This window comes from Phyllopteryx taeniolatus, chromosome 5 (genome assembly GCF_024500385.1).
Source record: "Phyllopteryx taeniolatus isolate TA_2022b chromosome 5, UOR_Ptae_1.2, whole genome shotgun sequence".
Lineage (NCBI taxonomy): Eukaryota > Metazoa > Chordata > Actinopteri > Syngnathiformes > Syngnathidae > Phyllopteryx > Phyllopteryx taeniolatus.
Genome location: NC_084506.1, coordinates 5,089,890 through 5,117,804, shown reverse-complemented (window position 1 = coordinate 5,117,804; position 27,915 = coordinate 5,089,890). Strand labels below are relative to the sequence as shown.

Below are 27,915 nucleotides of genomic sequence, written 5' to 3'. Positions count from 1 at the left end.
GGAATCCAGATTTGACGGGAAGCTAGTAATTAGTTTAAGGTCCAGTTGACATATGCCAGACGTCCCCCCCCCCGGTGGCCGTCTCGCACAGCAGGGCTGCAGGGAGGAATGCAGTTTGTCAAGTTGTTGGTGGGAGGAGGTTTTGGCAGTGACAACCGGGTCAGAGTCCCTACACCTGTCACCATCGTTCCTGTCATACAGTGTTGCGTGTTTTTGTTTCCACAATAAGGACAAAAGTCCTGTCTTTGTTTTAATTCCTCATTAAAAAAAGACCATTCAAGCAACACGTTACATATAAAAAAAAAAAAAAAAAAAAAATATATATATATATATATACTCAAACTGGCGGCATGGTGGCCGACTGGTTAGAGCGTCAGCCTCACAATTCTGAGGACCGGGGTTTAATCCCCGGCCCCGCCTGCGTGGAGTTTGCATGTTTTCCCCGTGCCTGCGTGGGTTTTCTCCGGGCATTTCGGTTTCCTCCCACATCCCAAAAACATGCATTAATTGGAGACTCTAAATTGCCCGTAGGCATGACTGTGAGTGCGAATGGTTGTTTGTTTCTGTGTGCCCTGCGATTGGCTGGCGACCAGTTCGGGGTGTACCCCGCCTCCTGCCCGATGACAGCTGGGATGGGCTCCAGCACGCCCGCGACCCTAGTGAGGAGAAGCGGCTCAGATAATGGATGGATGGATATATACTCAAACTATTCAGTGAAGTTCTCGATGTTGGGACGAAGGGTATTTGCCACGTGTGGACTTTCTGGTTACACTAGTGTGAGCGCTAATCATTAAAAAATGTGACTATGATGTTGTCTGGACTTTTATTAAAGGTGTCATGATGGTGTCAATTATGACACCGTAATTATTTATTTCAAATATGTTTGATCCCAATGAGAAACTTTGTTTTGAAATTGAAAGAAATTTGCAGTTTAGTCGACTTTTGTGGTCCCACTGTATTCAAAACTCAAAACAGTATTGTCTTTGTTTCTTTATTTCACTCCATTGTCTTCAATATGATGATAGCACATTGGGAGACATTACAGTATGGGAGCAGTTCCTTCATTTACCCTACGTCTTTAGGACTCTGTGGTGATAATATTTATTTACATCTGAGAAGTATGCTATTAATCTCATCTCATCTCATCAATTAATATCATATGTACAGGGAGACAACCAAGCTTTGCTAAACACAATCTAATTCATAGTAATGTAAGAAATACAAATATGATTACTCTAAAGCAGGGGTGTCCGAACACACATAAAAATCAAAAGTTGCCACATTGACATTCTTCACCTTTAATTGACTGGAACGAAATGTGCTGCTGCTTTAAGTCGCAGATCATGTATCCTCCAACAAGAAAATGAGCCAAAACACATAGCTAAGACGACCTTACAATAGCTGACAACAAAACGTCAGACTATTTTGAAGGGCCCTGATATGAATTTTATTGAACATTTGTGGAAGGAGCTGAAAAACGCAAACCAGGAGAAGGTACCTTTTCAACCTGACAGGTGTAGCAGTTTGCTTATGAGGATTGGGCCATAATACCTGTAGTAGTTGCACCTGTCTCATTAAATCACAGAAGTTGATGTATTGCATTGATTGGCATAAGAGGTTGGGCAACAAAGCATTACTTTTAAAACAATCATTTTTGTCAGGGCCAGTTTCTTTTGGATTACAAAAATAAAGCAATACCTGATTTTAAGTGAGTTTTGATTTAATATTACTGCTGTCAGTTTCAAATAATTTCAGTGACCTTTGTGGCTTCATCTTTCTTGAACAGAAAGTTGATAGCAATTTTATCCATGTGTATATACTGCAGCCGTAGAGTATGTATACTGTTGCAAGAAAATTTATCTTCTGGACCCTTTGGAAATACCTGAATTTTTGCATCAATAGGTCATAAACTGTAATCTGGTTTTGATTTACTGTAAATTCAAAACACAAACAGTTTTCTTAAATACCACACAACAACCACACGGCATGTAAACGTCACAGTGAAGGGTGGGAAAAGTATGTGAATGGTAACTGAATCGATTTCGTAACTGTTTGAGCCTCCCGAGGCAGTAAACTCCACCAAACATTTACTGTAGTAGCAGATCAAACCTGCACCATCGTTAGGAGGAATGAACCATTTCAGTTCAACGTTATACTCTTGAGGCTCTCTTGAGATCATGCTAAAGAATCTCAATCGGGATGAGGTCAATAGTCTGACTGGGCCACTCCAGAAGGCATATTTTCTTCTGTTGAAGACATTCAGTTGCTCATTTACTTGTGTCCCTGGGATTTTTGTTCTATTTCATCACCGATCTTCAGTTAAAATTCGATTGGCATGCAGATGGTCCTCCTGCAAAAATGCTATACATCCAGGTCCTGAGGCAGCCAAACTGTCCCAAAACATGACGCCCCGTTCACCGTACTTCACAGCTGGCATGAAGTTTAGATGGTGTGTTCCTTCCCAGAAACTCAACTTTGGTTTCATCTGTCCCAACAATAGTTTACCAGTAGTATTGTGGGACGTCCAGGCGCGCTTCTGCCAACCTCAAACTTGTGTTTTTTGACAGCAGTGGCTTCGTCTGTGGTGCCTTCCAAAGATATCCATTGTTTGTGTTTTACTTATCATAGATGTTTGCATGTTCCATAGACTTCTGTAAGCCTTCAGCCAGCGCTTTGTATATTTGTTCATCTCAATGAGCATTCTGTGCAGTGCTCTTGCAGCCATCTTTACAGAATGGCCACTCCTAGGGAGAGTAGCAACAGTGCTGAACTTCCTCCATCTATAGACGATCTGGAATGGTTTACGTCTGGCAATGTTTCTTCAGAACTGGAACGTGCGTGTGCGTGTGTGTGTGTGTTTTTATTGGGCAGGGCAGCTTTAACCAACACCTCCAGTCTCGTCATATTAATTGGACTCGAGGGTAGTTGACTCCTGACTCTGATTAAGTCAAGTCATTAGCCTAGGGATTTAAATTTTCCACCCTGCACTGTGAATGCTTATGTGGTGTATCCAATAAAAACAAAAACACTTTTTTTTGTCTGTGGTATTAGTTTAAACAGACTTTTTTAGATCGCATGTTGTAATCAGTTTATATAGAAATCCAGGTGAATTACCTGGGTTTACGTACATAATTATGTAAATAGTTACACTGTGTTGCTGAATTTAGTCATGAAGAATCGTGAAATTTGTCATCCTTTGTTAAATGATATCAAATTTTATGACATGAATTGCTTCCTCCAATTTGTTATCTTCTCTTTGCTTTCTAACAAGCCTAATATAGAAAAGCTCAATATAAAACCATTGCAATGCAATAAACCTTTTAAAAAACAACAGCATCTCGGTATGTCTGCCAGGACACTCCGATATCATCAACTCCCCACAAAAAAAAAAAAAAATGAAGTTGCGTGGTGTTAATGACGTGTTCTGATATTACATTAGATGTGAGTACCTAGACTTTGGACATCCCTGCTCTAAAGTAACAAAAGTTAGAGCAAAACAAAATATTGGGTAGAGGAGGTTAGAGAGCGAAGGGTGACGTGGCTATGGATTAGCCATTTCATCTGATGTCACAGAAGAAGTCAGGCTTTGCAAGGCTCCCATTTCTGAAAAGAAAAACCAAAACAATTTATTTATGTCATGCTAAACTTGTGTTGCAGTTTGTGAGAGTACAGGTCTAAGTCACTATCTAAATCAACATAAATAAAGACACTTTTAAGGATACCCATATCTTGCAGTCTATCATGTACAGGATTTGTCACAGATGTATTTTTGAAAACGTCCTTGTCTTGAGAAGTGCCCCACCCCTCATCCATTCATTTTCTACACTGTTTTTCCAGTTCAGAGTCAAGTGCAGAGGTGCTAACCAATGCATTGAAACCCCCATTTGGTGGTATTACTGTTCTTTTTTGTGTAACTACCAAATAATAAACCAATAGCAAAGAATCCACAAACTAAGCAGAGATAATATGAGTACCTTTAAATTTGAGGTATGACAGGAAGTCCATGAGGGTGTGGACAATGTCTTCTTCCGCTTTCCTTTGGCCACCTGTGAAAATACAAATGACCACATTGACGGTTTTGGAGCCACAAGGAGACAAATTTATGCGACAGCTGCTCAAAAAATGTCAATATTTTAAAGTATATGAAGGGGATGAAAATGTGTTGGAAATTCCTCTTTTGTAGAATAATTAAGGAAACAATCTCGTCTTTACGGGATTTTTAATCCGAAGAGCTAGAGGGAGAAAGAAAAGCGATAAGAGAGCGAGGGGAGATGGCCGGCTGTCCTCGTCCTCTTTGTAAGCCCCCACACTCACTCTGAACCTGCAACTCGAAAAAATACGTTAGCAGGAAGGTCCTTCAGTCAGATTCAGTACATTTCCATATTAAGGACATTCCCACCAGCTGTTGTAGACCGCTTGGGAATGTCCTTGGCTAAGACAAACAATGCCTCGTTGCTTTTAGCAAGGCTAGACATCTCAGCGAAGTTACACCAGAGAGTTCCATCCATCCATTTTTTGAGCCGCTTCTCCTCACTAGGGTCGCGGGTGTGCTGGAGCCTATCCCAGCTGTCATCGGGCAGGAGACGGGGTACACCCTGAACTGGTTGCCAGCCAATCGCAGGGCACATAGGAACAAACAACCATTCGCACTCACAGTCATGCCTACGGGCAATTTAGAGTCTCCAATTCATGCATGTTATTGGGATGTGGGAGGAAACCGGAGTACCCGGAGAAAACCCACGCAGGCACGGGGAGAACATGCAAACTCCACACAGGTGGGGCCGGGGATTGAACCCGGGTCCTCAGAACTGTGAGGCTGACGCTCTAACCAGTCGGCCACCCACCAGAGAGTTATGGAACAATCATTTTGCCAAATCAAAAACCTGTGAAAACCATGTGAGAACATAAAAAAAAGGTTTCAAACCTGAAACACATACGTGTGGGCAACACTTTGCATGACACCACCCCCTGCTCTACGACCGTTCAAGGCCCCTGTGCCGTTCAAGGCCCTGCTTTCGGCATGCAACCAGCCGTATACCGGCATGCATATACGTATTATATGAATTTGCTTTGCAAGTGCATTATCCATCATTGATCTTTTTTCCCCCCCCAGAACAACACTCAGTGTATTGACCAAGGATAGGTATTACAATGTCATACATAGATGATGCACAAAATACCAACCAGTTTGGATGTTTTCCTCCCAGTCCATGTCTCTCTTGCCAGCAAGACCAGGCTTATCTCCCAGTATCCTGTGTCCATCTATTCCATCTGGACAAGAGTAGAGTTCTTTATAGTTGTCAAAGGCAGTCAGCAAATACACTTCAACACAATTGAATTCCAGTTTTGAAGCCTTGTGTTGATTCGGAATCATAAGCCGCAGAAAGCAAAAAACAAATTTGAGTCACTAAATAACTCGATCAAAATTGTACACCGCAGGCCAGTCAATAACTTCCCTTTTTTGTCCTGTTTGAGAGCCTGTCCCAGCAGACAGACAAAAAGCTGCCACTCAATTCTAGGGTAATGCTGCGGCTTTTAGAGGGAATTTTCATCCCACATGAGCTGCATGAAAGTCTATGTGAGACACTACTTTTTGCACACAAATTATACCAAACAAACTTAGCGTAGGTCTATAAAACAGGTCCAGGTCAGTTTTTTTGGGGTCACTGAGTGTCAAGAGTAAAACATTGTAAGGTTTGTAGTTCATCCATCCATCCATTTTCTTTCCCGCTTCTCCTCACAAGGGTCGCGGGCTGCCAGAGAGTTGTTGAGAGTACAAAGTTGGGAGTGTTTGAGAATATTGTTTGAAAATCCATTGACTCAAATTTGCAGACCAGATTCAGGCTGATGGGTGTGGTCTTCTCCAAGTCGGCACTCCCTCTTCCTACGCCCCGCCCCCTGGGGTATTTAACTCTAAACTCACACCATTCTCTGGAAGTAGAGTTAGTTCATGCTCGTCTTGTTTTTCCTCTCCTCGTACCTTGCGGGCAGCTCGCCAGCCGGGCTGGCCATCAGCCACCCCTCCCCCGTTTCCCCTTTTTGTGCGGGCACCCGGCGTGGTAAAAGCGAGCCAGGATCCAACGGACATGGCTTCCCGGCCTCAACGCATTAAACGCTCACACGCTCATTTAGTTTAGACCAGCGACCATACACGATGTCCTCGTTTCCATTTTCGTACACCTTATTTTCTTTCTTTCGTTTACCCTTATTGTTATTTTCTTGCTGTAGTTTGTAGTTGTGTGTTTCATTAAATATACCATAAAATTCCACTCGTGGTCGTATTTTGTGTGTGTTTTGAATTTAAGTAAACCTCTGTAACCTAGGACTCAAAATGTCATTGCGTGTAAAAACCTCCAGATTATGAGACTGATTAAAAAGGTTTGTCGTCATTTCACCGAAAGATAAACTTAAAAAGTGACGTGGTGCCCCTCATACATATAAAATATCTTGATTTATTACGCTGTCATTTAAAATTACGATAAACCGGAAGTAATGCAAACGTTGCTCCCGGCTTAATACTTTCTCCTAAATTAATTACAATTCTTATTTCATACATAACCGCTACATCAGTAAATACAGTTCGGCGCTACATCCGTAAGTGCAACTTGAAACTCTACAATGCAAAGCAAAAGCCATTTATCAACAACACCCAGAAACGCCGCCGGCTTCTCTGGGCCCGAGGTCATCGAAGATGGACTGTAGCAACGTGAAAAAGTGTTCTGTGGTCCGACGAGTCCACAGTTCAAATTGTTTTTGGAAATTGTGGACGTCGTGTCCTCCGGGCCAAAGAGGAAAAGAACCATCCGGACTGTTATGGATGCAAAGTTCCAAAGCCAGCATCAGTGATGGTATGGGGCTGTGTTAGTGCCAATGGCATGGGCAACTTACACATCTGTGAAGGCACCATTAATGGTGAAAGGTACATACAGGTTTTGGAGAAACATATGCTGCCATCCAAGCGACGTCTTTTTCACGGACGCCTCTGCTTATTTCAGCAAGACAATGCTAAACCACATTCTGCAACATGTAATTAAAGCGTTGACTTTGAAATTTGATGTAGGAAGTTTTCCCAAAAGTAATAATTATAGTACAGCCAATTTAAGGAGGCGCTTGATGATGATTGTACAAATTACCACATGGTCGGTTTATGAATGTGTGTGTAAATGTGAGGCTTTGTAAAGCGCTTTGGGCACTGTGATGGTGTAGATAAAGCGCTATATAAGTACAGTCCATTTACCATTTATTTTTCATCCATCCATCCATTTTCTGAGCTGCTTCTCCTCACTAGGGTCGCGGGCGTGCTGGAGCCTATCCCAGCTGTCATTGGGCAGGAGGCGGGGTACACCCTGAACTGGTTGCCAGCCAATCGCAGGGCACATACAAACAAACAACCATTCGCACTCACATTCACACCTACGGGCAATTTAGAGTCTCCAATTAATGCATGTTTTTGGGATGTGGGAGGAAACCGGAGTGCCCGGAGAAAACCCACGCAGGCACGAGGAGAACATGCAAACTCCACAGGCGGGACCGGGGATTGAACCCGGGTCCTCAGAATTGTGAGGGTGACGCTCTAACCAGTCGCCCACCGTGCCGCCCATTTATTTTTCATAAGATATCAAATAAACTACATTTTTTAATGCATCTCAAGATTCAATAATATTAACCTTGCTGGTTGCATTCCTTAACCGAAGAGCATTGACGTCCATATTATTGGGTAGCTTTTATTTTGAAGGTGGCTTTCGCCGCGAGTTGGGGACCTATTACCGTAATGCCTAGTATGAAGAAAATTAGGGGCTGCTGGCTTGACTGCTACTTTACAAGTGGAGGCTGGGTTGACCACAGTGTCTCTTTGTAGGTGCCATTTTCGGGGGTCCTTAGCCAAACCGATGCACATACCGGAACTATATACCTACTGGGGGAATGTCTTTAGCGTCCCCTGTCACGCACACCCTTCCCCCTTTACGTCCGCATGCTGTCCTCAGTCACGTTCGCCTTCCTCTATATAAGCAGCGTGTCGGCAGGAAATGCTTCCAGTCAGTCAAGCGGAGCGCTCATCAAAGTCACACAACAACATTTAGAGATTTTGGAACTCGGTGCACACATAAGGCGCGCAGCATTATAAGGCGCCCCGTCCATTTTGGAGAAAATTGAAGACTTTTAAGTGCGCCTTATGGCCGTGAAAATATGGTACTTGAAAATCCTCTCTAATATTCTCGTCCAGTGCTGTCAAACAAAAACAAAAAGATTAAAACTACACAGGTTTTTAATATAAAAAGATGATTCGAAACATACAGGATACAATATCATTCCAAAGTACATAAACATAAACTTAAAATAATTTAAAATATGTGCCCAAGATGGCGCTAACCCGTGTGGACCTGTCGGTTACGTGCTCTCTAGTGTTGTCTATGTTTTTGTGTTTTTCATTCGTCTTTGGAGATATGACACGACTCACTTACACAAGGGAGGACTTTCTTTCACCAACTTTCGCAAATCCGCTCAGTTCCGCCACGAGTTACTCACCGGGGTAGCGACCGCGGTCTTTGGTGCATGGAGGCGAAGGCGACGCCACAGAGGGAAGCGAGCCGGCATCCAAGTAAAGCTCCGCAAGAGAGGATATAGATTGGCGTTCCCGTCAATCCGCCTCGCGAATCTACGCTCCCTACCCAACAAAATGGATGAGCTTCATCTTCTGATAAAGACCAGTAAAGACCGGACGTTCCGCCGCGCTGCGCTTTACGGAGACTTGGCTTTGTGAGGCTGTCCGTGATGGTGCCGTTATGCTTCCTGGCTTCCATCCTCACCGGGCAGACCATGGAATTATCAGGGAAAACAAAAGGTGGCAGGATATGCTTCTATACCAATGAAAAATGGTGTACGGACATCAGGGAGCTCAGCACACACTGCATCCCGCATTTAGACTCGCAGTTTTTGAACTATAAGCCATTCTACTCGCTGCTTGAGTTTGCATCTTTCATTCTCGCAGGTGTTTTTCTGCCTCAAGCTAACACGAACGCTGCACTGCTAATGCTCGCTGAACAAGTAACCGAAATTGAAAAAAAACACCCAGACTCACCCCTCATTATTCTCGGGAACTTTAACAAAGCTAAACTCAACCACAAACTCCCTAAATACAAGGATCACATCGACTGTCCTACCAGGGAAAATAACATTTTAGACCACTGCTACACTACGCTAAATAACGCATATCGTGCCATACCTCGTGCAGCCCTGGGCTTGTCTGATCACTGCTTAATTTACTTAATACTAACATACAGGAAAGAACTTAAATGCGCGAAGCCTTCGGTGAAAACAGTGAAAAAGTGAACCAATGAAGCAAAGCTAGAACTTCAAAGCTGTCTCTACTGCACAGACTGGAGTGTCTTTGAAAATTTAGCTGGCAGCCTGGATGAATATACGGACACTGTCACAGCCTATATCAGTTTCTGTGAAGAGGTGTGCGTACATTCAATAACAAAAAAACGTGGTTTACTTCCAAACTTAAGCAACTTCGCCAGGCTAAAGAAGATGCATATCGAAGTGGGGACAGGGCCCAATATAATCACACTAGAAACCAGCTGACTAAAGAAATTAACATTGCAAAGAGAAATTATGCAGTAAAGTTAGAAAAACAGTTTAGCGCTAACGACTCTAAATCAGTCTGGCATGCATTCCAATCGCTGACAAATTACAAGCGACGATCCTCCCAAGCTGAGAAAAATAGTAGACTAGCCGACGACTTGAACACTGCAGTTGAACACGACTACTGCAGTTTTGAAAAGGACACTTTCACACCCCACACCCACCCAGCCGCACCACCGACCACAATCACACCTCTGTTGTCACATTTCTGTCGGGCCAATTATACATTACTCGTGCACTCACTATTGTAGTCTCGCTGCAATATTTGCATATCTGTTGTTGACCAATACTGGCCACTCATGTGCCTGATTAGCATCTGCACCATTTGCACAATCGACTGAGTAGTATCTACTACATTTGCACAATCGACATTGTCCCAGGTTATCGCACCACTAGTCACTTTAAATTGCATACATTTCTTGAAGTCTCGCCGCTCTTTGCATAATGGTCATTGCATCGGACTCTTGCTCTATTAGTCATTCAAACTGCTCTTATTGCTAGAGGACCTTTTTGCACAATTGTCAAAAAATAAATAAATGTCTCAAAAGTATTCTCTGTCAATTGACTGTCTGTTGTCGTACTAGAGCGGCTCCAACTACCGGAGACAAATTCCTTGTGTGTTTTTGATATACTTGGCAAAATAAAGATGATTCTGATTCTGACGCTGATACTGCATCCAGCTCTGTCCATCGCAGTTTTGCCTCAGACAAAAAGGCATCAACAAAGATGGTGTACGCACTTTCAGGTTTCGTAAACACACGCCCACACACCTGGATGACGTGTTTGTCGTAGCTGGAGACACCCATGGGTACAGCAATGTAAGGGACTCTTACATAGGCTATACCCTGCCCCCTCTTCACACAATTTCTATCAAGCATACAGGCAGCTCCTCAAAATATTCGGCTGAAGCTGAGGACATTTGACACATGAATTGACACTTTTATACTAAGTCCATGTTGGAGAGTCACTCTGTGGAGGTCTAAATAGCCAAAATATCGGACTTTTAAAGCTTCAGGTTAAATGTACTATTGTATGTATGTATTTTTTCGAATTGTCTTTTGATTAAATGCATGGGTTTGGGGGTAAGTTAGACCAGTCTCAATACTCACTGGTCAATCTATAACAATGTATGTATTTTGTTCATTTAAATGTATTTCGCATAAATCTATGCAATAATTCATTGATTCATTTTCCCATTGATGATAGTAAGCTGTCCAGGCCCAAAGGAAGCAAGCATTCTCACACCATTATGCTCCCTCCACCATGCTTCACAGTTGGGATAAGGTTTTGATGTTGGTGTGCTTTGCCATTTTACCTCCACGCATGGCTTTGTGTTTTCCTCTGTTTTCCACTGCTCCATGAATGACTTGTTCTTGTTCCAATAGCCAATTACTCACCAGAGTGTCCTGGTTCCCCACCACCTGACTCGGACCTGTTGACCGATATGACTCCGACACTCATCTGAGGTATGAGTGTATAGCGTAAAGGGTCTTGCCTAACATCCCACCTGGATGTTACCGTTTTGCCCTGACCAGGATTTGAACCCCAGCTGGTAAAAATACTACAACATAAATTGGAAGTCTGAGTGATGTTCTGATTTTATTATATATTATGTATATAATATTGTATATATATATATATAGCTCATCATCGTCACCCATGATCTATCCACTGCAGGATGACGGCCTCTTCTTCACGTTTCCAACTACTACGACATTTTGCAATTTGTTGCCAGTGTATTCCGCTGTGTTTAATGATTTCATCTATCCATGTACTTTTAGGTCTTGGCCGTGGCCGCTTTGTGTCCAGTGGTATCCAATTGATAGTTTCTGTGCTCCACCTTTTGTCAGCTCTTCGGGCAACGTGGCCAGCCCATTTCCATTTAAGGCTTTTTATTTTTTGAATGACGTCGGTAACTCGCGTCTGCTGTCTTATCCAACTGTATCTTTTCTTGTTGCGAATGCTTATTTTCAACATTAGGTGTACTATGTTCCTTTGGGTTACCCATAGTTTTTGGATAACTTTGCTATTCGTAGTCCAAGTTTCACTACCGTAAGTGAGGACTGGTAAAATACATTGATCGAAAACTTTTCTTTTCAAGCAAATGGGAAGATTGTTCTTGAATATAACATGAAGCCTTCCATAAGCCTGCCAGGCGAGCTTTATGCGGCGTTTAATTTCATTGCTTGTATTTCCATCCAGTTAGAAGTTGGCCTAAATAGATGTAGTTGTCGATGGCGTCTAGGACATAGTCCTCCATTTTGATATCTCGTGGACAGTAAGGATTGAACATGACCTTCGTTTTGCTTTTGTTCATTTTCAGACCTGAGCGACGGCTTTCTAACTCTAATTCCTGCATACAACGCTGTACTTGTTCAGCATCGTAGGAGAATAAAATGATGTCGTCTGCAAAACGAAGATGGCTCAAATAAGCGCCCTTCATTTTTAGTCCTTCTTTTTCCCAATTGAGTTTTTTAAATATTTCTTCAAGGCAAGCTGTAAATAGCTTCGGAGACAGTGTGTCGCCTTGCCTGACCCCTTTTCCTAAACTTATTCGCACTCTTTTATCATCAATTCGTATGGAACCCGAAGAATCGTTGGATATTGATCGTAGAATGTTGATAAAGGTCGGCTCTATCCCTTGATTTGCTAGCGCCTGCAGTATCGAAGTGGTGGTGACTGAGTCAAACACTTTTTCATAGTCGATGAAGGCTACACACGGAGGCATTTCATACTCATTGTGTCGTTTGATTATTTGTTGAACTGTCTGTATGTATGCCGGCGGCACGGTGACCGACTGGTTAGAGCATCAGCCTCACGGTTCTGAGGACCGGGGTTCAATCCCTGGTCCTGCCTGTGTGGAGATTTCTCCGGGCACTCCGGTTTCCTCCCACATCCCAAAAAACATGCAGGATAGGTTAATTGAAGACTCTAAATTGTCCGTAGGTGTGAATGTGAGTGCGAATGGTTGTTTGTTTATGTGTGCCCTGCGATTGACTGGCAACCAGTTCAGGGTGTACCCCGCCTCCTGCCCGATGATAGCTGGGATAGGCTCCAGCACGCCTGCGACCCTAGTGAGGAGAAGTGGCTCGGTAAATGGATGGATGGATTATGATTGCCATTGAGGGAGCGTTAACATGATGTTGAGTGCAGGTTGTAATTTAGATTTTTACTGAACAAGTACAGAATATGCTATAGGAATTGCATCATGTATGATTTTATACTTTTGTCCAAACCAGACAACCAAATGGTCACTTTGTGGAACATTGAAAGATTGAGATTATCCATGACTGACCCAATGACCGTTGCAGTAAGAAAAAGCATTCCTGTTTTTTCCCACTCTATGCAGCAACTAATTTGACCTTCTTACTCAGTCAACATTTACAGAATGACTTGTTTCAAACACAGACATGTTTTTAGGGTTTGGATAAGATCAAGCAGCAATACAATCCATGACAGCTGCGACGGGATGTTTCAATGGAGCAATTCCTGGCCCTGCAGAGGCTGTATGCTTCTATCTTACATTGAGTGATCAGCTTGTCTCTGCCTCTGGCACTGGGTGAATCCTTTATCTGAATTATCCGACCTGAAACAGAGGATGAGGCAGGAGGAACCTTCATGTGAGCTTCACATACACACAAACACGCTCACACTACACACAGGGTGCACTGGCCATAGAGAGCATCAAGAGTTTTCACAGCAGGCCGCTGACAGTTGAATTGAGCAGTTAATTTTGACGTTTTTTCTTTCAGCATATAAAGTGGGTGATAGATTGTTGCAACCAATAAAAAACACAAAAGGTACAGTGATTTCAGCCGGTACCATACACACTTTTACCAGTAATAGGTGTATAAATGGACAGAATTGTGCTATTTCAGCCTGTAGTTATGTACACTGAGTGCTTTTTAGCTGTATTCTATCACATCCCAACTCGTGTCTTTTGCACACTTGGCCAAACCTTAAGAAAACCATAGTGACATTCACTGGACAGACAGCTAATAAAATGCATCATTAGGATTAGAGTTCTCAGTAATAGGATCTGAGTTTGTGCTATCACAATAACTAGGTCAGCCTTTCTCAAGGGCACCTCAACAGTGGTCACTCCAATAACGAATGCTGCCAATGTGTCAACGCTTTAACACTTCCCCTTCATCTTAGCCCTTGGTTCTGCGTGCGGATGAGAACGAAAGGGTATCCCAATTCCTAGGGGAAGGGCAAAGACAAAGGGGTGTATAGCCCTTGAAACAAAGTGTGGTTGGGGAGCTCACTTGAAGGCAAGGGGTATGGGACTCCACCCCCGCTGACAGGTGAAGACCTTGCTTACAAGATGGCGGAACGGACAAGGACATACATAAATGTAAGTGAACGTAATTATAGATATTCATACTAATGACAGTCATGTTTTTATCACAGTAAATATAACCCATATTTAGAATTGTTGGTTAAACGATCTCGCATATCGCTAGTCTACTGTCAGACTACGGTGACAAATTTGCAGCCAAAGAAGTTCACTACAATGTACTACATTTTATGAATGCTTAGAAAGAATTATTAGACAGCTAAGTCACATTCAGAAGCTACGCAGCTAATGTAACATGGCTAGTAATATCGCTTCTGATGTTCACTTTCCATATAGTTCAGCTGTAGCCTATAATCACTCATGTAATGCAGCAGTTCATCGTCGTGAAGCCGTTAGTTTAGTGTTGAAATATCCTCGCCTGATATCGGGTTTACTAAACACACAAAAGGTGTAGTCAATGTAATAAATAACCAAATGCCTTTCGCTCCACAGAGACGCGAGAAGATAACCGTTTTCTACAACAGCACAGAAAACTCCAGAAATACAAACCCAGTGCCAAAATGACAACCGTCACAAAATGCAATTAGAAAGTTCCTTTTAGAGGAATATGAACAAAAACAACATGAGACTGAACGAAGAATAATATTATATATACACATATATATATATATATATATATATATATATATATATATATATATATATATATATATATATATATATATATATATATATATATATATATATATCCATCCATCCATTCTCAACACCGCTTATCCTGTTCAGGGTCGCGGTGTGCTGGAACCTTATATATATATATAATTATTTGCAAATCATGTTCAACCTATATTTAATTGAATACACTATAAAGACAAGATATTTAATGTTCAAACTGATGAACTTGATTGTTTTTAGAAAATAATTAACTTAGAATTTGATGGCTGCAACACGTTCCTAAAAAGCTGGGACAGGTGGCAAAAAAGACTGAGAAAGTTGAGGAATGCTCATCAAGGAATGCTGTTTGGAACATCCCACAGGTGAACAGGCTCATTGGGAACAGGTGGGTGCCATGATTGGGTATAAAAGGAGCTTCCCTGAATTGCTCAGTCATTCACAAGCAAAGATGGGGCGAGGTTCACCTCTTTGTGAACAAGTGCGTGAGAAAATAGTCGAGCAGTTTAAGGACAATGTTCCTCAACGTACAATTGCAAGGAATTTAGGGATTTCATCATTTATGGTCCATAATATCATCAAAAGGTTCAGAAAATCCGGAGAAATCACTGCATGCAAGCGGCGAGGCCGAAAACCAACATTGAATGCCCGTGACCTTCGATCCCTCAGGCGGCACTGCATCAAAAACCGACATCACTTTGTAAAGGATATCACCACATGGGCTCAGGAACACTTCAGAAAACCAATGTCAGTAAATACAGTTCGGCGCTACATGCGTAAGTGCAACTTGAAACTCTACTATGCAAAGCAAAAGCCATTTATCAACAACACCCAGAAACGCCGCCGGCTTCTCTGGGCCCGAGCTCATCTAAGATGGACCGATGCAAAGTGGAAAAGTGTTCCGGGGTCCGACAAGTCCACATTTCAAATTGTTTTTAAAATTGTGGACGTCGTGTCCTCCGGGCCAAAGAGGAAAAGAACCATCTGAACTGTTATGGACGCAAAGTTCAAAAGCCAGCATCTGTGATGGTGTGGGGCTGTGTTAGTGCCAATGGCATGGGTAACTTACACATCTGTGAAGGCACCATTAATGCTGAAAGGTACATACAGGTTTTGGAGAAACATATGCTGCCATATGACAGCTCGTTGATGGTTTCAGCTGCTGAACCGTTTTCTCAACAGTTTTCTGGTCAACTGTATAAAATTCTGACATGGTAATAGAGTTTTTCCTGGGTGGCTCGAGTATCATTTTATCATTTTGCTGATTTTTGCTGATATTTAACCTGATTGATTGTATTTTTTTACTAAAATAACAAGCAAATTCACTGCATTTATTCACTGTTAGGAGATCTGGAGCTATCTGATTCAGTGAGGGATGGGGTGGGGTGGGGTCGGGGGCTTGTCAACCACAGCAAACAGATGAGTATTGTTGAAGTTCTTACTGATGATTTCAGAAAATTGTTGCTGTCTAGCCTTGACTAACTCTTGGTTAAAATTACAAAACTTTGTCTGGAGAGGTCATAGTCAATTTGGAGTTTAGTTTTTCTCCACTTACGTTCTGCTTTGCTACACTTTGATTTAGAGGTCTTTACCATCATAGTGCTCCTGATGATCTAATGTTCTAGATCGCCTCAAGATTGTCTTAGTTTTAGTAGGAGCGACAACATTCATGACATTTGAGATTTTCCAGGTGAAATTATCCAAAAGTTCATCAACTGTCTTAGCATTCACAATTTGTGGCACAGCTATGGTCTTTATAAACATCGTGGCGGTACTCTCATTTCTGTACCTTTCCTTAATAGACATAGAACTAACTTCCGCGTTAGCTACCGCTAAGAAAAACATTCTATTTGACTGGAAAAACAAACAAGCTATTAACATCAATCACTGGCTAAATCTCATCATAGAATATATTGTGTTAGAAAAAATATCAGCAGAATGACAAACATGCCTTACGTGTGCACCGAGTTCCAAAATCTGTAAATGTTGTTGTGTGACTTTGATGAGCGCTCCGCTTGACTGCCTGGGAGCATTTCCTGCCGACACCCTGCTTATATAGAGGAAAGGCGGACGTGACTGAGGACAGCATGCGGACGTTAAAGGGGGAAGAGTGCGCGTGAAAGAGGACGCTAAAGGCACGCCCCAAGTAGGTATATAGTGCTGGTATGTGCATTGTGCAAAACAACATCGGTTTGGCTAAGGACCCCCGAAAATGGCACCTACGGAGAGACACGCTTACGAAGCACAGTTTAAACTGGAAGCTATCGGTTACGCGGAGGAACATGGGAATCGAGCAGCCGCGGGAGAATTCAAGATCAACGAATCCACGGTTCACAAGTGGAGGAAGCAGGAAAACGCCGGCATCGTTGCTGAACAGCCCCCCCGGCAACGAGGCTGACTCCGACAATGACGAGAGGGAACCTGCCGTGTTTGATGGAGAACTTGCCCAGCTGTTCGTTTCGGATACAGAAGATGAGGACTTTGATGGATTTGTGGATGAGGATTGATCAAAAAAGCATCTTTTTCACCGTTTGAATTTGATTTTGTGGGCGAGGTAACTGCATACTTGGGGCAGTTGGCTCACTCAGCAGGCCTCCCTGCTGTTTACAGGACAATACGTCCTGTGGTTAAGTCAGGAGGTGAGCCGTAAGCAGGAACTGACATTGTGAAATCAAAGATTACCATCGCCATTTGGTGGTTCAAAACCAGACTGCACCATTAGGCGGTCAGTGGTAACCTCTTATGTTAATTTATTACGGGGTAAAGCGGGTCACTGGGCTACCGTTCTTTGGGAGAAAGGCTCTCCCATTTTGAGTTCATTTAATACTTTTTAATTGGAGCTGGGAAAGGTGTTTGACCACACAGTGTGGGGAAGAGAGGCCAGAAATAGTATTTTTTCACTGGTACAGGGTTCTCAATCAGTTGCTAATTATTCCATACAATTCAGGATTTTGGCTGCCGAATGTGGGTGGGACGAGTCGGCCTTCATTGCGCTGTTTTCTCAGAATTTGTTGGAGGAAATTATGGATGAATTGGCAACCCAAGATGAGCTTTCCTCTCTGGAAGGTTTGATTTCCTTGGCTATAAAACTTGATAATCGCCCCAGAGAACGAAGAAGAGAGAGAGCATGTAGAAACCATCGACTATCTCCTCTCCCAAGTCCTCTTCATAGCCCCGTTGGGCAGACCACTTGTTCTGCCCAAGCTCCAGTGCCCCCTCAATCCCTGGAGGAACTCATGTGGCAGTGGCGTATGGAGAATAAGTTGTGCTTTTACATCGGACAACCTGGACACTTTGCGGTCACCTGTCCACTGCAGCCAAAAGACCTGGCTCGTCAGGGGAGGAGAGGACTCTGGTGAGCCAAACTTCTTATTCCCCTCGCTCTCATTCCCGTTTCACTCTCTCGACTAGTCTAAATTAGAATTCAAATGTTATGCCTCTTCACATTCTTGTGGATTCAGGAGCAGAGGATAACTTCATAGACCTAGACTTTGTTGTACAAGCAAAAATCCCCCTTGAGCCACTAACTGCTCCGAAAGTCACACAAACTGTAGATGGGAGCACAATCTTTCGAGTGATGCACCGCATTATTGCCCTTGTGCTCACCATCTCAGGAAACCACCATGAATCAATTCAACTGTTTGTCATCATCTCCCCCTTGTGTCATGCAATTCTCGGTCTCCCTTGATTCAAACTCCATAATCCGCTAATTGTCTGGTCGTGGGGCAAATTCTTGGGGTGGAGCACTCACTGTCACTCAGTATGCATCGGTTCTGCACGAAGGCATTCATTCAAGAAGCCACTCGCTCTCTTATCCGCATCCCCTCCTCGCCCGTAGGAGCAGGATTCTTCTTTTTAGAGAAGAAGGACACCACACCTCGCTCCTGTATAGACTTTCAGGGTCTTAACAAAATAACTGTTAAAGACAAGTACCCACTGCCTCTAATTGATCCCTCATTCAAGCCCTTCTGTCACACTAACATTTTCACCAAATTAGACCTTAGAAAGACTTATCACCTCATCGGTATCCGCAAAGGTGACGAGTGGAAAACAGCTTTCAACACTCCCCTCGGTCATTTTGAATATTTGGTCATGCTCTTTGGTCTCACCAACGCTCCTGCGGTTTTCCAGCGCCTTATGAATGATCTCTTCCGAGATGTGCTCAACAGCTTCGTTTTTATCTACCTTGATAACATTCTTGTTTTTTCACATTCTTTTGAGGAAAACCATCAGCACGTGAGATTGGTTCTGCAGAGGCTCCTGGAGAACAAACTGTATGTCAAGCTGGAAAAATGTGAGTTCCATGTCCCCTCTGTAAGCTTCCTGGGCTACATCCTTGCCGAAGGTCAACTCTAACCTGACCCAATCAACATCGAGGCAGTAGTCAATTGGCCAACCCCTAGCAACCGTAAGGAGTTCCAATGGTTCCTTGGCTTTGCCAATTTTTACCGTCGTTTCATCTGCGACTACAGTAAAGTAGCAGTCCCCTTGACTCGATTTACCTCCACCAAATCCCCTTTCTGCTGGACCCAGGGTGCCGACAGGGCTTTCACCACGCTTAAGTCCCTCTTCACGAGTGCTCCAATCCTGAAGCACCCAGATCCTTCCTTCCAATTTGTGGTGGAGGTGGATGGGTCAGACACCGCTGTAATAGCCATTCTGTCCCAACGTGACCCCAGAATGCAGAAGTTGCATCCCTGTGCCGTCAAGCCCATTGGTCTCAGCAGGTTTAACTTCTCCCTGTCTTACCGCCCAGGTTCCCGTAACATTAAGTCCAATGCTCTCTCCAGGATCCACTCTTCGCTCTGGAGTACGGAGGACCCGGAACTGATTCTCCCCCCTGCCTGTGTTGTGGGAGCCGTGACCTGGAATATTGAGACTCTGGCCAGAGAGGCCCAGAAAGAGGACCCAGGTCCAGGAAACGGCCCCCTAGAGACCGATTGCTTGTTCCCCCTGTAGCTCGTTCTGATATACTCCAATGGATGCATTCCTCCACATTAACTTGTCAGTTCATAGAACGCTAGATTTTCTTTGCCGGCGTTTCTGGTGGCCTGCATAGCCCAGGATACCAGAACAAAAATGTGCATGTTTTTGGGATGTGGGAGGAAAACGGAGTACCCGGAGAAAACCCACGCAGGCATGGGGAGAACATGCAAAATTCACACTGGCGGGGCCGGGAATCGAACCCCGGTCCTCAGAAATAAAACAAACAAAGAAGTTTTACTCTTTTATTTGTACAGAAAATAAGTAAGTAACAAATAAGACATAAGTCCATCCAGTGAATTAGTGGGTCATGAAAAAAATGAACACTAAGCAACAACCTCGGGTGCTCATTTGGTAACCAGGGCAAAATTGTTTTGTGCATTCCTGATTATAACGCCCAACTGGCTTTATACTCTTCTTTGTCTCTTATACAGTGGGTACGGAAAGTATTCAGACCCCCTTAAATTTTTCACGCTTTGTTTTATTGTAGCCATTTGCTAAAATCATTAAAATTCATTTTGTCCCTCATTAATGTAGACACAGCACCCCATATTGAAAGAAAAAAACGGAATTGTTGAGATTCTTGCAGATTTATTAAAAACGAAAAACTGAAATATCACACAGCTATAAGTATTCAGACCCTTTGCTGTGACACTCATATATTCAACTTCTTCTGATCATCCTTGAGATGGTTCTACACCTTCATTGGAGTCCAGCTGTGTTTGATTATACTGATTGGACTTGATTAGGAAAGCCACACACCTGTCTAGATAAGACCTTACAGTGGATGTCAGAGCAAATGAGAATCATGAGGTCAAAGGAACTGCCTGAAGAGCTCAGAGACAGAATTGTGGCAAGGCACAGATCTGCCCAAGGTTACAAAAAACCTCTGCTGCACTTAAGGTTCCTAAGAGCACAGTGGCCTCCATAATTCTTAAATGGAAGACGTTTGGGACCACCAGAACCCTTCCTGGAGCTGGCCGTCCGGCCAAACTGAGCAATCGGGGGAGAAGAGCCTGGGTGAGCGAGGTAAAGAAGAACCCAAAGATCACTGTGGCTGAGCTCCAGAGATGCAATCGGGAGACGGGAGAAGGTTCTAGAAAGTCAACCATCACTGCAGCCCTCCACCAGTCGGGGCCTTATGGCAGAGTGTCCCGATGAAAGCCTCTCCTCAGTGTAAGTGACATGAAAACCCGCATGGAGTTTGCTAATAAACACCTGAAGGACTCCAAGATGGTGAGAAATAAGATTATCTGGTCTGATGAGACCAAGATAGAAATTGTTGGCCTTAATTCTAAGTGGCATCTTCTTCTTTTCCTCTCGGCTTGTCCCTTTAGGGATCGCCACAGCACGTCATCCTTTTCCATGTAAGCCTATCTCCTGCATCCTCCTCTCGAACACCAACTGCCCTCATGTCTTCCCTCACGACATACATCAACCTTCTCTTTGGTCTTCCTCTAGCTCTCTTGCCTGGCATCTCCAAACTCATCATCCTTCTACCAAAATACTGACTCTCACTCCTCTGGGCGTGTCCAAACCATCGAAGTCTGCTCTCTCTAACTTTGTCTCCAAAACATCGAACCTTGGCTGTCCCTCTGATTAGCTAATTTCTAATTTTATCCAACCTGGTCACTCCGAGAGCAAACCTCAACATCTTCATTTCCGCCACCTCCAGCTCTGCTTCCTGTTGTCTCTTCAGTGCCACTGCCTCTAATCTGTACATCATGGCTGGCCTCAGCACCGTTTTGTAAACTTTGCCCTTCATCCGAGCAGAGACTCTTCTGTCACATAACACACCTGATACCTTCCTCCACCTGTTCCAACCTGCTTGGACCCGTTTCTTCACTTCCTGACCACACTCACCATTGCTCTGGACGGTTGACCCCAAGTATTTAAAGTCCTCCACCCTTGCTATCTCTTCTCCCTGTAACCCTCACTCTTCCCCCACCACCCCTCTCATTCATGCACATATATTCTGTCTTACTTCGGCTAATCGTCATTCCTCTGCTTTCCAGTGCATGCCTCCATCTTTCTAACTGTTCCTCCACCTGCTCCCTGCTTTCACTGCAGATCACAATGTCATCATGGTCCACGGGGATTGCAGTCTAACCTCAGCTGTCAGCCTATCTGACACCACTGCAAACAGGAAATTCGTCTGTCACACCTACAGCACACCTCACCGCTGTTCTGCTGCCCTCGTACATGTCCTGTATTATTCTAACATACTTCTCTGCCACTCCAGATCTCCGCATGCAGTACCACAGTTCCTCTCTGGGTACTCTGTCATAGGCTTTCTCTATGTCTACAAAGACACAATGTAGCTCCTTCTGACCTTCTCTGTACTTTTCCATCAACATCCTCAAGGCAAATAATACATCTGTGGTACTCTTTCTAGGCATGAAACCATACTGTTGCTCGCAAATACTCTCTTCTGTCCTGAGTCTATCCTCCACTACTCTTTCCCATAACTTCATTGTGTGGCTCATCAACTTTATTCCTCCATAGTTCCCACAGCTCTGCACATCACCCTTGTTCTTAAAAATGGGCACCAGCACACTTTTCCTCCATTCCTCAGGCATCTTCTCACGCGCTAGAATTCTATTGAACAAGCTGGTCAAAAACTCCACAGCCACCTCTCCTAGATGCTTCCATACCTCCACAGGAATGTCATCAGGACCAACTGCCTTTCCATTTTTCATCCTATTTAATGCCTTTCTAACTTCCCCCTTACTAATCATTGCCACTTCCTGGTCCACCACACTTGCCTCTTCTACTCTCCCTTCTTTCTCATTTTCCTCATTCATCAACTCCTCGAAGTATTCTTTCCATCTATCTAGCACACTATTGGCACCAGTCAACATATTTCCATCTCTATTCTTAATCACCCTAACCTGCTGCACATCCTTCCCATCTCTATCCCTCTGTCTGGCCAGCCTGTATAGATCCTTTTCTCCTTCTTTAGTGTCCAACCTGCCATACATGTCATCATATGCCTCGTTTGGCCTTTGCCACCTCTACCTTTGCCCTGTGTCACATCTCAATGTATTCCTTTCGCCTCTCCTCTGCCCTCTCAGTGTCCCACTTCTTCTTAGCTAACCTTTTTCCTTGTATGATTTCCTGTACTGTGAGGTTCCACCACCAAGTCTCCTTCTCTCCTTTCCTGCCAGAAGATACACCAAGTACTCTCCTGCCTGCCTCTCTGATCACCTTGGCTGTAGTAGTCCAGTCTTCTGGAAGCTCCTCCTGTCCACGAGAGCCTGTCTCACCTCTTCACAAAAAGCTGCGCAACACTCGTCCTGTCTCAGTTTCCACCACATGGTTCTCTGCTCTGCCTTTGTCTTCTTAATCTTCCTCCCCACCACCAGAGTCATTTTACACACCACCATCTTATGCTGTCTAGCCACACTCTCCCCTACCACTACCTTACAGTCAGTAACCTCCTTCAGATTACATCGGCTGCACAAGATGTAATCCACCTGCGTGCTTCTAGCTCCGCTTTTGTAGGCTACCCTATGTTGCTGCCTCTTCTGGAAAAAGGTGTTCACTACAGCCATTTGCATCCCTTTTGCAAAGTCTACCACCATCTGTCCCTCCAAGTTCCTTTCCTGGATGCCGTACTTACCCATCACTTCTTCATCACCCCTATTTCCTTCACCAACATGTCCATTACAATCTGCACTAATCACGACTCTCTCTCTGTCTGGGATGCTCAGAACTACTTCGTCTAGCTCCTTCCAGAACTTCTCTCTCACCTGTAGGTCACATCCTACCTGTGGGGCATAGCCACTAATCACATTATACATAACACCCTCCATTTCAAGTTTCAGCCTCATCACTCGATCTGTTACTCTTTTCACCTCCAAGACCTTCTTAGCCAACTCTTCATTTAAAATAACCCCGACTCCATTTCTCTTCCCATCTACACCATGGGAAAATAATTTAAACCCTGCCCCTAAACTTTTAGCCTTACTGCCTTTCCATGTGGTCTCCTGGACACACAATATATAAACCTTTCTCCTAATCATGTCAACCAAGTCCTGAGATTTTCCTGTCATAGTCTCAACATTCAAAGTCCCCACATTCAGTTCTAGGCTCTGCGCTTTCCTCTTCTCTTTCTGCCAAAGAACCCGCTTTCCACCTCTTCTTTGTCCTCGACCCACCGGCGCCGGTGGAGGACGTTGTTAACCCGGGCCACAACCGATCCGGTATGGAATTCTTTGGATGAACGCTCATATTTGTTTGGCAAAGTTTTAAGCCGGATACCCTTCCTGACGCAACCCTCTGCATTTATCCGGGGTTGGGATCAGCCTACAGTTTGCACTAGCTTGTGCCCCCCATAGGGCTGCATTCTTAATTCTAAGTGGCATGTGTGGCGAAAACCAGGCACTGATCAGCCCCTGTCCAATACAGTCCCAACAGTGAAGCATGGTGGTGGCAGCATCATGCTGTGGGTGTGTTTTCCAGCTGCAGGGACAGGATGACTGGTTGCAATCCATGGAAAGATGAATGCGGCCAAGTACAGGGATATCCTGGATGAAAACCTTCTCCAGGGTGCTCAGGACCTCAGGCCGAAGGTTGGCCTTCCAACAAGACAATGACCCTAAGCACACAGCTAAAATAATGAAGGAGTGGCTTCAGAACAACTCCGTGACTGTTCTTAAATGAACCAGCCAGAGCCCTGACTTAAACCCAATTGAGCATCTCTGGAGAGACCTGAAAATGGCTGCCCAGCAACGTTCACCATCCAACCTGACAGAACTGGAGAGGATCTGCAAGGAGGAATGGCAGAGGATCCCCAAATCCAGATGTGAAAAACTTGTTGCATCATTCCCAAAAAGACTCATGGCTGTATTCGCTCAAAAGGCTGTTTCTACTTCATACTGAGCAAAGGGTCTGAATACTTATGGCTGTGTGATATTTCAGTTTTTCTTTTTTAATAAATCTGCAAAAATGTCAACAATTCCGTTTTTTTCTGTCAATATGGGGTGCTGTGTATACATTAATGAAGAAAAAAAATGAACTTACATGATTTTAGCAAATGGCTGCAATATAACAAAGAGTGAACAATTTAATGGGGTGTGAATACTTTCCGTACCCACTGTATATGCACTCCTTTTACGTATTGCCCCCTGGTGTTCAGACTAAGACACCACAATGCAATGAAATGGCTTGTGTTTCAGGCTACATTTTAGTGAAATGTGTGGTAAAACTTAGAAAGTTGGATGTCAGTAATGACAAGTTGTTAACTCTAAAAAAGTGTTACATTTGAGTGAAACTTATGCCATGTTCAAGGAAAGCTTGTGTTCAGTTTTTTCCCCTTTTCTTAACACGATCTGGTCAAAACAAAACATTGAAACACAATTGCAAGATGTAACGGCAATGTAATCAAGTAACGATAGTTACTGGTTACTGGTGAGTACCGAAATGTAAGTGCTTATACTGGTTCTCGCACTCATACTGAAAAAAGTGGTATCATTGCATCCCTACAGCTGGCTTATCCCAAACTACTGGTTATAATGGGATACACTCACACCTATAGGAAATTTTGAGTTTCTAATTCAGTAAAAATGGTTTTGGATTACGTAAGCAAAATGTCTCAAAATAATTTGCACCTAATTATCACAGACTCTAATTGCGAATCCACTGACCATGGTAGTGCAACAGTTAAAACACGTCATATTACTGAGAACTCAAAACACATTGTTTTAAAATGGAGTGCAAAATGAATTTAGACCCTTTATAGGCACGTCTCATATACGTACACAGGGAAAATGATCTTGAAAGTGAAGACCCTCTTGTAAAGTAGCCATCGCTTTTGACAGACAATTTATATAACAAATATACATTTTTAACATGTAAATGTGAGAAATGACTCATGTCCTCCTCTCTTTTGTCTATTCAGTGAGCTCAAGAATAAAAAAATATTAGGAAAAGGATGCGCGCAAAACAACACTCACTTCTCACTTGAGAACCGGGTCAAAACAGTTATGTGGCCCCCTGATTAAAATGTATAGACATTAATAAAGTTTTTAGTCACAGATTTTCAAAATATACTATGTACAGTGTGTGTATAAATGCAGGTGGATTATAAACGTGATCGTGAGCAAAATCTTGAAAGCTCCCATTCCTTTGTCTGAGTTTGTTGTCACATTTCTGTGGGGCCAATTATATATTACTCGTTACACTGTCGTAGTCTCGCCACGCTGCACTATTTGCATATCTGTTGTTGACCAATACTAGCCACTCATGTGCCTGAGTAGCATCTGCTCCATTTGCACACTGACTGAGGAGTATCTGCAACATTCGCACAATCGACATTGTCCCAGATTATCGCACTACTCGCTTGAAGTCTCGGCGCCCTTTGCACAATGGTCATTGCACTGGACTATTATGAGATTCGGCATTCGAACTGCTTTAAGTGCTAGAAGACTCTGCATCTTTTTGCACAATTGTCAAAATAAATAAATAAATAAATTGTACCGGCATTACCAGATAACGAGCAAGCCTTTATTGCGCATTGACTGTTTTTCACAATGTCTTTATGTCTCAAAAGTGTTCCCCGTCAATTGACTGTCTGTAGTCGTCCTTGAGCGGCTCCAACTACCGGAGACAAATTCCTTGTGTGTTTTTTGGACATACTTGCCAAATAAAGATGATTCTGATTCTGATTGCATTCATTCTCCTCTCAACCGTAATGCTAATTCATGATTATAACTCCTGTGAGGCAGTATGGCAAAAATATTGCCTTTAAAAAATATACAATGATAAACTGTAGGGTATTTGTATTCTTCTTGAAATCCAAATTCTTAACTTCCACTACAAAAGTGAAAATAACCCAACATCTGTCTATTTTCGAACTATTAGGCACATGGTAGTGAAACAGTATAGTGTTGAACGGTATGTATATGTTGAACGGTAGGTTGTCACTCAGTACTTACGGGGACCTAAAAGGTAGCCAGCACTATTGAGAGTCCAGCCCCTCTTCTCCTTTGCCTGCAGGGTGAAGTACGACAAAAGCAAAAGGGTTCCCAACCTTAGTGCTCTGTGCTTAAGCTTGAGTGGCTGTAACTGTTAGGACTCTCATATTCCATTTATAAATTGAAATTATTGCTGGAAAATCAAGTTGACCATTCTGAATGTATATGTAACAAATGTTGATTTAGTGACTTTCATTATCTTTGAAAACATTTGAGACATTTTAATTGCAGATAGATCACAATACATTCCTGGTTATTTGTTGCTGTGGCCCTAATTTCCACGTTTGTAGTATCGTACCCTGATTTATGGAGTGAGCCCCCAAGGTTGAACCGTTTTGAATAGGAATACAGAATTTCAAACTGAATTCACCTTCGTATTATCAAATTAGAGCCTGCTCATTGGGCTTTTCTGAGAGGCCAGATAATAAGCACGAATACAATGCAGTCATTTCTGTTGGAGAATGCAGGTAACTATCAATAATTTGACATATTAATCAAGAATGAACAATTAACAATTATTTTAGTAATTACCGATGCTTTACATTTTTTTTAAGCGTAGTAGTACATGCTGCTAGCCTTTGATGCAGAAATCGCGAGTCTCAGCGACAGTTGCTTCAAGAAGCGCATCTTTGAAAACTGCACTAAATAAATATGGGACAAGCAAGCATGGGACAAGCAAAAAGTCACAACAACCAATGCTGTTTCTTTTTTTACATTATTATTATTATTTATGGCAGTTGTGTCATGAACCTTAATTTGGGTGGGGATCAAATCACTTTGTCATGCACTGCATATTTCTACAAGCAATTAATGTGACTGATAATCTCATCTGAGATTCTCTTTTTCTTAGTATCACAGCAAGCAAATAGAATATCGATCAATACAATTACAAATGCAATAATCAATTAAATGCAATAATGGAAAAGAGATCTTACCGCAGTAACCATCCCGATAGTCTCACAGAACATTGCGCAAAAGATGAGCGACACAAGCAAAAGCCCAAAGCACCTCTTCATCTAAAGAATGGAGTAAAGACATCAATAACTACCTAAATAATAATCAAGAGATTATTTAAAACCTGTTTTTAGTATTATTCCAACGAGAAAAAACTTTCTGGATGTGGGACTTAAGACTACCTTACATAGAGTATAATGTCTTTCTAATAAGAATTACAGAACTTACAGAACAAAGCAGCAGGTTTACCTTTGCTATGACAGCAACACACTGTCACTGATCCCGAAAGGCAGACGCTGAAGTAACTGGATGTGTGAACACTTCGCAGTTCAGATGAAATGGGTACTTCATACACCTTTTATTGTCCTCCAGCTTACCCTGGTT

At 43.0% G+C, this 27,915-nt stretch overlaps 1 protein-coding gene across 2 annotated transcripts; it reads right to left on the bottom strand.

The window, feature by feature from the left end:
• Nucleotides 1-985: 985 nt before the first annotated feature.
• gal (galanin/GMAP prepropeptide) lies at nt 986-27,915 on the bottom strand. 2 transcript variants are annotated; one of them, XM_061773001.1, is made up of 7 exons: nt 27,781-27,915; nt 27,513-27,593; nt 26,539-26,593; nt 13,169-13,231; nt 5,185-5,271; nt 3,975-4,046; nt 986-3,603 (listed from the first exon to the last, which is right to left on the bottom strand). In XM_061773001.1, the coding sequence occupies exons 2-7, from the start codon at nt 27,591-27,593 to the stop codon at nt 3,542-3,544; spliced, it is 420 nt and encodes a 139-aa protein (XP_061628985.1). In that variant the 5' UTR covers nt 27,781-27,915; the 3' UTR covers nt 986-3,541. The 2 variants fall into 2 exon arrangements, with proteins under 2 accessions (XP_061628985.1, XP_061628986.1); XM_061773002.1 differs by lacking the exon at nt 13,169-13,231.